The 12980-nt window shown below is 39.8% G+C and overlaps 1 protein-coding gene across 1 annotated transcript; it reads left to right on the plus strand.

Moving 5' to 3' along the window:
* Positions 1 to 67: 67 nt before the first annotated feature.
* Positions 68 to 12434, plus strand: CHCHD4 (coiled-coil-helix-coiled-coil-helix domain containing 4). Its single transcript, XM_026678334.2, has 3 exons — positions 68 to 569; positions 4425 to 4523; positions 11386 to 12434. Exons 1-3 carry the CDS (start codon positions 548 to 550, stop codon positions 11682 to 11684), a joined length of 420 nt encoding a protein of 139 aa, XP_026534119.1. The 5' UTR covers positions 68 to 547; the 3' UTR covers positions 11685 to 12434.
* The last annotated feature ends 546 nt before the right edge of the window (positions 12435 to 12980 follow it).

Below are 12980 nucleotides of genomic sequence, written 5' to 3' on the forward strand. Positions count from 1 at the left end.
GGGAAATTAAGTCTCTGACTCCGCCTATCCTTCGCAAAGCATTGCTGGGAATATCATTGAACTTTCTAGGCGGGAAGGAGACGCGAAACTGAGAACCAGTCAAAGTCGCAAAGCCTGTCGGGAAAACGGCGGAAGGACCGTTTCTTCCGCACAGCCTCTTGGAACATGTAGTCCGTTATGAATAACGGCTCTTAGCCGGTGTTCCCCGTTCGTTTTCTCTCTCTCCCCGCCTCCCCCTTTCTACTTCGGGCCACTCAGGAGAAGAAGAAAAAAGCGCGCTCTAAGCTGTCGCGGAGGCCTCCCGATTCGTGGGTTCTTCTGCGGATGTGAACAGCCGGGCGGGGAGGAGAGAAGCGCTCAGGCGGCTTCAGGGCTTCTCTTTTGGGGTCCTTTCTCCTATGGGTGGAGAGGTTGCCGCCAGAGGGACTCTCGAGCGCGTGTGGAGGAGAGAGGAGCGCGTTTAGCTAGGCTGCAGCCGGGCAGCCGCGACGGATTAAGCGGGTCGTTCCGTGGGTCACTCGGAGTCGCCTCCCAGCTCGGCCCAGATATGTCCTACTGCAGGCAAGAAGGTACCGGGGACGCGGGAGGAAGGGGAGGTGGGGAACGGTCGGGCCGGCTCCTGGGCGCAGCCGTGGAGAGCCGGCAAACGGGTCTATGCCCCAGCTGGGTCTTTAGGGAGCCCAATAGGAACGGTGGGCCGGGCGAAAGGAGCGTGGAGGTTGGCATGAGAGATTTTGAGCCGGTCATTCTCTCTCAGAAATGGTGTAGGGTCTCCCGCTTGGGGGGGGGGAGGGAGGGTTGGACTAGATGACCTATAAGGTCCCTTCCAACTCTGATTATCTGTTAGCCCAACCCCCCTCACAGGGTTGTTGTTAACGGGGGGGGGGGGGAATAGGAGGAGGGAGAAGTATTGCAGGTAGTCCTCGACTTACAACGGTTCGTTAAAGTGACCAGGTTACAACAGCACTGAAAACAAGTGACTTGTGACTCTTTTTCCCACAGTGAACTACCTTTCCAGCATCCCCCTGATCCTGCGATCAAAATTCAGAGGCTTGGCAACAGGTTCATATTTATGACCGTCGCTGTCTCCTGAGGTCACGCGGTCCTGCTTTGCGACCTTCTGACAAGGAAAGTGGATGGGGAAGCCAGATTCACTTGGTTGCTAACTGATCAACTGCAGTGATTCACTTAAGAACTCAGGCAAGAAAGGTCGTAAAATTTGGGGGTGGGGGGGAATTCACTTAACAAATGTCTCATTCAACCACCGAAATGTTGGGCTCAATTGTGATTGTACCTGTATTACCTATATTACAGGTAGTCCTCGACTTATGACCCAAATTTCAGTTGCTAAGTGAAACATTTGTTGAGTGAATTTTGGTCCACTTTACAACTTTTCTTGCCACAGTTGTTAAATGAATCCCTGCAATTGTTAATTAGTAACACAATTGTTAACTGAATCTGGATTCCCCATGGACTTTGCTTATCAGAAACTTATCATAAAAGCTGATCACATGAACATTACAATTGTCAGTTGCCACTTGTCTCAATTTTGATCCCGTGACCATGGGGAGGCTGCAATGCTCGTAAGTATGAAAAACAGTCATAAGTCACTTTTTTCAGTGCCGTTGTAACTGTGAAACAGTCATTAAATGAACTGTTGAAAGTCTATGTCTACCAATATATATTATCACCACCTTGAATTTCCCCAGATAGATAAAATGTGGAATAATACACATAGTCCTTGACTTTAGTGACCGTTCAAAGTTACAACGGCACTGAAAAAAGTGACTTATGAACATTTTTCACAGTTATGACTTTTGCAACGTCCCCATGATCCAGGGGTGGAATGCTACCAGTTCTGCCCGGTTCTAAAGAACTAGTAGCTCTGAAGAGCAGCAGACACTGAACTGGTTCTGTGTTTGCTGCTGTTTGGCCCACCCACCCGTCCAGGATATTACCTGTCCTTTATTTCCTGCTTTTTCAACCTCAGCTGCTTTGCGCGGCACAGGTGAGGTTGAAAAAGCAGGGAAAAAGAGGCTTTTCGAATGCTGCACACAGTGCTTTTCAGCTGTCCAGGTGGCACAGCCTAAGGTTGTTTTACACATGTGTGCATGCGCACGCAAATGTAGTTACCGAACCGGTAGTAACACTAGTTGAATCCCACCCCTGCCATGATCACATGATCAAAAATTCAGATGCTTGGCAACTGTCTCATATTTATGATGGTTGCAGTGTCCCAAGGTCATGTGTTCACCTTTTGCGACCTTCTGACAAAGTCAATGGGGCAGCCAGATTCATTTAACAATCATGTTACTAATTCAACAACTGCAGTGATTCATTTAACAACTGTTAAGAAAGATCGTAAAATGGGGCAAAATTCACTTAACAAATATCTCATTTAACAACTGAAATGTTGAGCTCAATTGTGGTCGTAAATTGAGGACTACCTGTAATATTAATAAATAATCCATATCCTGCGAGGATACCCTTTTACATCATCGGAGAAAGAACACCTACCTATCCCAGGTCTTTGGGAAGGATTCTATAGGTGGATAAAACTAACCATTCCGGAGTTGCGCAGTGGTTAGAGTGAAGTTCCGCAGGCTAATTCTGCCCACTACCGGCTGCCTGCAATTTGGCAGTTCAAATCTCACCAGGCTAAGGTTGACTCAGCCTTACATCCTTCCAAGGTGGGTAAAATGAGGCTGACTCTATAAACCGCTTAGAGAGGACTGTAAAGCACTGTGAAGCCATATATAAGCCTAAGTGCTATTACTATTGCTATTCCAGTCTGAGTGACTGACTGCTACTCCAGTCTGAATTACTGATATATCAATTTTCTGGCCAGAAGAAAAATGAATGTAGGTGCTTCATTAGGACATTCCTGCAGCAGCAAGATTGTGAAGTTGGATCTGAATCATCATCTCCTAGAAATCATCTGGCTCTGCAGGTCCTGGCATTGTCTTCCTGCCTCCTTTTGGTGGTGGCACCATCTGTTTTCCAGGGAGATGTTTCTTTCCTCCAGGAACCCTAGCATGTGTGTGAGAGAGAGATGGCTTTCGCCTTATCTGCAAATAAAAAAAAAATCTAAATGACAATTGGGAAATAACTTCTATAGTGCAATCTCCTGCCTCAGGATGTGCAACTAGGGAAATTGGCAACAACACACATCTCTTTGAGGTAGATCATTCTCACAAACCATAAAGATAATCCTTGAGTACAACCTCCCATTTAGCAATTGCTCTTGGCAATTACTGGTGTACTTGCTCCCATGTATACTAGTTGCAGCTATATCATTGACATTTGTGACCTTCCCTGCCAGTTTCTCACAAGCAAAATCAATGGGGAGACTGACAGAGTCACAAACCATTCCCATAATTGCTCCTGCAACTTATGTTTCTCCTGTGGAGCTCTACCATGGAGTATGACAACCCCTTCCCTCATTTGTGTGCACCAGCATGTCCATGCTTCCTAGCATTACTCTGCCATCCCCTCCGGCCTTCCTGCAGCCCTTACCAGCCCATCTGTGTTCCTAGCACCTGTTGATAGCCCCTGCCTGTATTCCTAGAGCCCACACCCCGCCAGCCCACCCTTACTTGCTTGTAGCACCTCTTCCCCTGCCGTGACATCTGCATACCCCCTGTGATTCTTTTTGGGACTCCTACTTCTCACTGAAGTGCCTGCACAATTCTGAGGATACAATGGCAACTGAGGCTTCTGGAATTGCTGTCGTTAAGTGATGTGGTCATATGATATCACACTTGATTGTATTGCTTAGTGATAGTAATCCCAATCCCAAATTGCTATTATAACCTGAGGACTACCTATAAACATGCTCCTTATTTAAAAATAATAAGAACAGAAAAGATAATTTTAGTTGTCATTTATTTCCTTATTTATATTTATATAGATAATATATTTATCATATTATATATTTATCAAGTCTTGTAAGGTACTTGATGGCAAAAGAGATACTGTAACATGTAGAACTATTCAAATAAAGGGTGAAATTTAAAAAGTATTTCCAATAGAACCTTACATACGAAAGGATACTAAGTGCTGGGCATACTCAACTCAGATCCAAGTCTGGTAGGAAGTGGTACCATCTTAGATAAAGGCTGAGAGTATATACTGACAATTATCTGCCAAAGTAAACATATGCAGGAAAGAAAATTAAACTTAGCATGATTCTTTGCCATCTTTCTATTTTTTTTCTCTGGGGAGTAAACTAAATTAACAATACAATCAATAAACTGGAGTAGATGTTAATTTAATTTAATGTCAAGATATACACAGCTTACATTGACGTATCTCCAGGGCCCAGTGTCATCTGCTGATGAACTTGTTCAGAAGCTTATGGTAGATCATACATTTACCTGCTCTTCTAATATTGTGTATGCTTCCCCCCCACTCCTAATTTTTAGGAAAGGACAGAATTATATTTGTGACCAAAGAAGACCACGAAACTCCAAGCAATGCTGAATTGGTGGCAGATGATCCCAATGATCCTTATGAAGATCATGGTCAGTGGAATGTAAATAGCGTGTTTTGTGTCTCATTGAATAATGTTGAGATTTGCACTTGACTGCATTGCTTAGTGATGATAATCCAGGCAGTCCTCCTTGTGTATGTGTGGACACAGTGAGGTAAAGCAGAAAGGGTGCAGGATATGTATGTATGTGTGCAGTCACAGGGAAACCAAGGAAAAAGGAACCATGATACCTTGTGTGTGATCACAAGGAGGCCAGGGAAAGAGCACAGAGTACATAGGTGCCATTGCAGGTAGGACAAAGAAAGTTGTAGTGTGTGTGAAGGATCACAAGGAGGCCAAGGAAAATAGATGTGGGAGTTCGTGCGAAGGAAAGGAAGGCCTGTAGAAGTGACAGTTATCCATTGGTTTGGCTTGGGAAAGCCAGCAGGAAAGGTCACAGATGATAATGTGACTGCAGGATACTGCATCTAGTCATAAGTGGGATCTTTTTGCCAGGCACCTGAATTGTATTCACGTGACCACAGGGCTACTGTAATAGCTGAATATAATACCAGTTGTAAGTCCCTGTGTTCAATACCGTTGTCATTTCAAACATAGTTATAATTCAAAGACTACATGTATTGCACATCTCATTGTAAAAAATTGCAGGCAATCATTTAAATCATCTTTTGAAACAAAGACATAATCTAAATAACTCTTCTTAGCATACAGAGTAATCTCTTTGGTATTTTAACTCTTCCATGTTCGATATGAATACAGTAGAACCTCAGGTGACGACCGTAACCTGTTCTGAGAATTTGGTTGTCCTCCTTGTGTATGTGTGGAAGCGCATGCACGTAAAAAAAAAAGGTGCAACGTGGAAGGGCAAGTCACCGCAGCTGTGTTTGGTTGCCACTCAAGCACCTATTTGTGACCAGAGGTAAAAAAATTTGGTCATCACCCGATTTGGTCGTGAACAGAAGCATTTGCGACCAGAGGTTCTACTGTATATGCAAATTGTGTGGATGATACTGAGTATAACAGTTTTCCTTAATTATGCTTGAGAAAGCATAATTTGCAATAAAATGACTTGCAGCCTATTGAGGTATAATAGTAACCTATGTTTCCATTTCATGAGAATGAGTTTTCACTTACATACCTTGTGTGCTAAGACTATTACCATTTGTTCCAATTTATTTACATTTTATTCAAAAAAGGAGTTCTGATTGTGGGTGAATCTAGAGGTATGAAATACATCTCATCCTCATTAACCTGGAATAAGATAGAAGTAGACATAATGTATGGAGAATATTCATTATGACAAAGTTGGAGAGCCTCTGTATAGCAGTATTAAAAAAACATGCAGATTGTCATTTTGCATTTTCAAAGAAAAACAAAAACAGATTTTTTTATCAATTAAGTGAGAAATATATTTACTGTTTTTAATTAGTTATATTTAATATGTGTTTCTATATGATTGACATATTTCCTACAATCTAACGTGCCAAAGTCATTTTTGAATTGAGTTCATTCATAGTCGGGTGGCACACAAGTAATATTTGAAAATGTTAGTGAGAAATCTGTATTTCAGTCTTATCGCTAGAGGGCAACATTTTCTCACTCTTAAGAGTTCAAACATAGCTATGTTGGCTGTATTCTAGGTAAGATCCTGTTTGAGCCTTATTTCCTAGCATATACTTCAGTCACATGGATTTGGCTGGTAATGGACACTGTTTTATGTATTGTCCAGAGCAAAGCACCTTATATATTAAACTTATAAATAGATATAATAAAGGGTGTAGATTATTGAAAAGGATTATATAACATTCTTTGCTTTTGTAAATAGAATCGAGTCCCTGAATTAAATCAGATATTTCAAACTTTAAAAGCCTAGAAAGTATTTCATAGAAAAACACTGGATTCATTTGAATTAATACTGAACACCAGTTTTTCCTTGACTATATCTCTGAAGCTATGTAGCTCCTAGGGGGCAGTGCTCATCTCTTGCTTCTTAGCCGAGAGAGAGCCACAGTTGTCCAAATACACTTGCATGGTCATGGGGCCAACACAGGGATGGGATTCTACCAGTTCGCACCTATTCGCTAGAACCGGTTGTTAACATTCTAAGCAGTTCGGAGAACCGGTTGTTAGAAGAAATTACTGGCCTAATCCTGTAAGGAAAGCGGGAAGGAAACATTCTGGTGTTGCTTACAGAAACTGCCTCTCCGTTAACCCTTATTACATTCTTGGCAGGACTAGACTTCCTGTCTCAGGAACTTCTCTGGAGTTTTTTTCCCCTCCTTTGCTAGTACTTTGCTTGTGTGAAGTGACCATTCAAAGTTACAATGGCACTGAAAAAAGTGACTTATGACCATTTTTCACACTTACGACTGTTGCAGCATCCCCACAGTCATGAGAGGCCAGGCAAGGAGATGCATGCCTCAATGTGAGTGATATTGAGTTGGCCACCCCCCACCAATAACATGACCACCAAGCCATGCCCACCAACTAAGCCACACCCACAGAACCGGTTGTTAAAAATTTGAATCCCACCCCTGGGCCAACATGACCATATGCAGAAGCACATGGAATGCTATTAGCTTCCCACTGAAGTGATACTACTTTATCTACTTGCATTTGCATGCTTTCAAACTGCTAGACGGGCAGAAGCTGGGGCAAGTAAGGTTTATCCCAGTATGCTGTGCTCAGATCTTGAACCTGGGCTACCAGCTTTCCACCTGACAAGCTCAGTGTATTTGACAGCTGAAAACAGCTAAAAAGCAATATAAAAGCAGGTAAAAAACCAGTTAAGGGCTTGAGAAGAGAGGGGATTTCACAAGCCATCTCTCAGGTAGCCAGCCCTCTCATGGAACCCTCCAGTGATAGTTTAAAGCAATACAGGTAGTTCTTCCTTAATGACTCCTATGCCTTTTCAGGGCATAGCTAATCTAAGTTTTATAAAAACAATATTAGGATGGTGAAAAAGTCATTTTTTCTGTAATAACAAGGCATTTATAATGCATTTAATCCAACTCATGCTTAGCACCTTGACAGGCATAAAAAGGAGATGTAAGAAAGATGAGCAAAACATTTTGAGCCCAAAATGGCCATTTTGAATGAAAAAAAGATATGCACCAAGACTTTCATTTTGAGGTTGAAACAAAGGACTCCGTTTTATTTTGGTCCTAGACAAAGATTTGGGTGATTGTGTTTTGAGAGTTTTGCAGCTAAAAAAACAAACTTAAAATGGGATGTTCCAGTTTCGGTGTTTGAGTGTTTCAGGGTTGAAATAAAACATAGTCATGTTCCAGGAATTTTGCTTTAATGTGAGAACAAAACACTTCAAATTTTGTTTTGACAGAAGACAGTGGAGTCTGCTCAGACAGACAATATTTAAAGTGGGACTGTTTTGTTTGGAATTCTTAATAAAATACATTTCTTATTTTGTGCATGTGTAAGCTGTGGCATATTTTGCAGCAGAATATAAAACTTTTCAATAATTGTTTTTATTATACCACTCAATTTTATTTCCTGTGTTTGTAAATTTCTTTCATGCTTTCATTATTTTTGTGTTTTGTTATTTCTCATCCTGAGCTCTTATTTCTGAATCATTAATATTGTCACATGAAACAGTATGTTTAAGTGCTGCCTACTAAATGAGGTTATTGCAAGGGCTGCTACGTCAGGAAGATACAATAAAATGATATAAGATACTAGCGAAGATGTTTAGTCAGAAACATAATTTTAGTTATATAATTGGAAGCAGCCATTCTTAGAGCATGCTAGCCAACATACTTCATAGCAAGACACTGAAAATGACTTTCAGCCTTGACGTGATTGAAGTTAACCTTGCACCCTTCTTGAGATGAAAAGAAATTGCTAGTCCCTTTCCCCCAGCTCTTAGACCTTAAGTGCCATCTGTATATTATAGCCAAAGGATGTGCAGAAATCCATCTTTCAGCTTTTCTAATTTCAGACAGGCTGTGTTGCTGGCCAGGAGCCAGGACTGAGCATTTAGAATGGATAGAAATGATCTCTGCTTTGTGACTCCTGCCACAGCTTCTAAAGGTTTGAAGTAAAATTGCTTATTGGCCATGAATACACATATAAACACAAAGAATGAATGAAACTTCCCTCCCAACCCTTCTATTCGCCTTTGTGAAAAGCAGGTCTGTCCAGAGGAAAATCAACATGAAAAGCTGAATGCAATGTTTTAAAGAAGCAATTCCTTGTTTCCAAATAGAAGTGCCAATTGACTTTATAGAAATGGAAACCAAATTAATCCTATAAATCTACTTGCAGCTGTGTGTCACAAGTGACTATAAGAACCAGTTTTCAGCTTTCCTGGGGCATCATTGCTCTTATGAACCATCTGGGTGTCCTCCCCCCTCCTTACTACATTAGAGAACCAAGCAGATTTTATGTTTGTTACTATATGACTTGTTGAAATGGTAGCTGAGGAATGCTTTGGTTTGTATTCTATGAAAAACTAACTTAACATACCAATGTGAAGCTCACTCAACAAGCCAAAACTAGTAATTATTTTTCCTATAGGTGTGATGTGCCTCTTCAATGGTCATACCTATAAAATATGCCAATTAGAAAAAATCTGTACAAAAATTAGAGGTCAGGAGAAATGGGTTTTATAATGAACTGAGCTTCTGTTCATATAAGTTTTCTTTTTATCATACAAGAACAAACTAAGTTAAAACTTTTAAAACAAACTACAAAAATGAACAAAACTACTTACTGAAAGAAATAAATATTTTTCCTTGGTATTACTTGGAAAATGTTGCTATTACCTTCATGTAATCTTAATATTTACTATGGAAAATAGTTTATTTAAGTTAACAGACAATTGAAAGTACAATGAAAACAGAAAAAGAAATAAAGGAGCAAAAAGAAAAGTAATTTACAAGCTGTATAAAATTGAATAAAGTTTTTGAAGTAATGTTAGGTTAGTACTGCAAGTTTTGTGTAAATTTAGCACTTCAAAATCATTATTAAAATCAAATGAGTATTCAGTAATTAATAAATCATTCAGCATAATCAGTCTTAGTGGATAATTAATATCTAATGTGAGATAGTACCTTTTTGGTAACAAATTAGATAAGATCTAATAATTTAAATCTTTATATTAAGACCCCCCCAATTCTTTCAAAAGCATAGACACAAGCAGGAAGATATATTGGTAGAAATCTGTGGCTCCATAATACTGAATCCTTTAAAATATGTGTGTCACAGGCAGCCCTTGCTATTCATGAGAATTATTTTGTAGCCAAACAAAAGAATGGATAACAAAACTGCAAAAAAAAAAAAAAAAAATGGATAGCATGGACAACAAAACTGCAAAAAAAATGCTTTTTGCATATCATGTGCAAAAATCCATCTGCCATTCTGCATATGCATAAAGTACACAAAAAGCTTGCCAATAACAGCAGATATACTAAACAAATAATGAGGTTTGGTTTATATTTTTCAAGCACTATTTAAAAAAAGGATAATAAGTGCCACTTGTCTGCTTCTATAGTTTGTCTGTGATATATTGGCAACCAATATATTGGGGAGAAGAACAAAAAACCAACTCAGGTTATATGCAGTAGTTTCCCTGACATAACCAACCAATTTTTTCTATTTTGCCATTAAACCAAGAGTTGACTGCTCCTCCCCCTAATGCTAAACTGGAGAGTTGTGTTTTCTGAATGAGCTTCATGTTTGTTCATGCTCCCCTTCCCTTTTTGGTACTGCCACAAAAGGAAACAAAAAGCTTTTGCTGTGTCCTTATGTCGTACCTGAGCATGATAATGACCATGATGTATGACATCGTGTATCATTATTTTGAAAATAAGCCAATTTCAAATTATGGTTTACAAAGCTAGCTTGTATATTATATACTGTATATTATTAATCTCCCAAAGATGCTTGTCCAAAAGGCAACTGGACTTTCTTTTCTTTAAAAATGTTTTGCTTCTCATCCAAGAAGTTTCTTCAGTTCTAATGGAATGGAAGGATTTATATTCTTTGCAGTCATCTGGTTGTTAGTACTTGGAGGGTCATTAGCTCTCTGAGTATCATTGAGCCACTTGGAGGGTTATCTGTATCCCCAGAGTCACCTCAATCCGAATGCAAGAAAAGTGTGGAATCTTATCGTGACTAACAGTCCCAAGAAGGGTACACACCAGTTAAATCCTTCCCTTTCCCTTCCTCTCCAGTGAGTTAAAACTGAAGAAGCTTCTTGGATGAGAATCAAAATGTTTTCAAGGAAAAAGAAAAACACCTTTGGAACAACTATGACCTGGATGATGGAGAATCTACATAGATATACTATTAACCAATTCCAGGTTCAAATAAACAAGCCTTTTCTCTTTCCTTTCCTCATTTTCTTCTTTTCTTTCCTTTTCTTTTCTTGCCATACACTTAAAAACAAAGTTGCTCTTATCTTTTGTTTTCCTATGTCACCACTAAGGTTTTTTAGGAAGATCGAAAATATGTTAATCACTAAATACATTGATGTTACTCCAAAATATAGAATTTATTACTTAGGCTGCTATAGACTATGAATCTTAATGACTTAGATCACTCATAATGCTCAGTAAAAGTTACATTATGAGTGATCTAAGTCATTAAGATTCATAGTCTATAGCAGCCTAAGTAATAATTACATTGAAGTAATTTGTTTGGTTCAGGGTATGATAAGCATGTCTGCAGAGTATAGTAGCTTATAAAAACTGAAATTAATAAACAATTCAGCCACTGTAATTAATTTTTGCCTTGACTTAACTGTATTGACTAAACTTTGACTCTGAATATAGTTAAAGAATCAATGTTGTGCTGTGCATGAACCCAGCCATTATGTCAGTCCCAATATAAAATAGTTTTGTAATTGACTACCTTTTCCCCCTCTTCTTCTTAAGGTTTGATATTGCCTAATGGAGATATCAACTGGAATTGTCCATGCCTTGGTGGAATGGCTAGTGGTCCTTGTGGGGAACAATTCAAGTCAGCATTTTCCTGTTTTCATTATAGCAAGGAAGAAATTAAGGGATCAGATTGTGTGGACCAGTTTCGTGCAATGCAAGAATGTATGCAGAAATACCCGGATCTTTATCCTCAAGAAAATGATGATGATGATGATGATGATGAAGAAGATAATCAAAGCAAAAATTTAGAAACTACTCCTTCAGCGGGCAAAGAAAAGGATGGGTCTAGCTAATGAATGAGCATGGAGGCTATGGTCTCCTTTCCATATTCAGAGACATTTAGACAAGCAGAGTATCTTCTCTCCTTTCTTTCTTTCCACCCCATTGATCCCGCAAGGAATGCACTTCTGTACACTGTATCATGTGAACTCACTTACTGTGAAGAAACAGCTTCAGCCCTATGGTTTTAACAAAGAAATGTTGCAGTAGAGTCAGCATAGAAGAAATGTAGACACCACCAGTGCTTTATTACTTTTCTCCTCCAGTTATGTTCAGTCTATAGGTTGGCTTGAAGAACAGAGGTGGTTAAATGCTGTTTTGGGAAAGCAAAATGTCAGTTGTTAGCTATCTTCAAGGTTTTATATGATGAAAATTAATACAAATTTCTCAGAACAACCAGAAAGATTCAGAAATCTGGGTAAAATTTTCTGTAAGTCAGCCTTATGTGCTTGATGGCACAGGAAGTTTGCATGTATAATTAATTTCTAATAATAGAAAATTAATGTTAGTATATTGATTTTCCATTTTAAAATAAATGTTGATCAGGCCTAGCCGTTACTGAGCAGTTAGAGAAAAACATTGGTCACATTTAGGAACATTCTTAACGTTCCTAATAATTCCTGTTTTGAGGGGTTTCCTTTGTTCAAACCCCTCTCCCAGCAGGTTGCTGATCCTAATAGACTTGCAATGTTACCTGGGGTAACAAACCTCTGCATAGGTATTGTGATTTGACTATATATTAAAAGTGAATTCCTTTTACCTTACACAGGCCCCTGTGTCTTTTGTTAATGCTAATGACTGTTCCCTGTGACAGGCTACATTGATTTGTTCAACATGGGCAAACAGGCAGTCCTCACTTAATGACCAATCATTCAGCGACCATTTATAGTTACGATCGGTCTTTAAAATTGAGGCTACAGCACCACCACCACCACATGGTCACATGATCAAAATGAGGGCATTTGATAACTAGCCCACCTTTATGGCCAGACTATGCATTTCAAGTCCCCCCACCCACTTATCTCTACTTATCTCTGCCCTTTTGGCCACCCTGTACTTTACTGTCTGCTCCTGCTACCCCCAAATGACATTTGCTGTCTTCTTCCCTGGACAAGGTAACAACTGTCAGAGCTGAGCAAGCCATCCGCACTGCTCCCTCGCCTCTTATGGTCTCTGCCCAGCTCTATCCTGCTGCTTCTTCCCCACGCTTGGCATGTTCCCTTCAACAGGTGAGGATCTGCTATGCACATCCCGGGTCTGCGCCCTCACCCAGGACATGGCTCCCAGGAGGAAAAGATGGTGAAGGTCAG

The sequence above is a fragment of the Notechis scutatus genome, chromosome 2 (assembly GCF_049901735.1).
Source record: "Notechis scutatus isolate UNSWTSFEM ecotype Mainland chromosome 2, rNotScu1.2, whole genome shotgun sequence".
NCBI classification, from domain to species: domain Eukaryota; kingdom Metazoa; phylum Chordata; class Lepidosauria; order Squamata; family Elapidae; genus Notechis; species Notechis scutatus.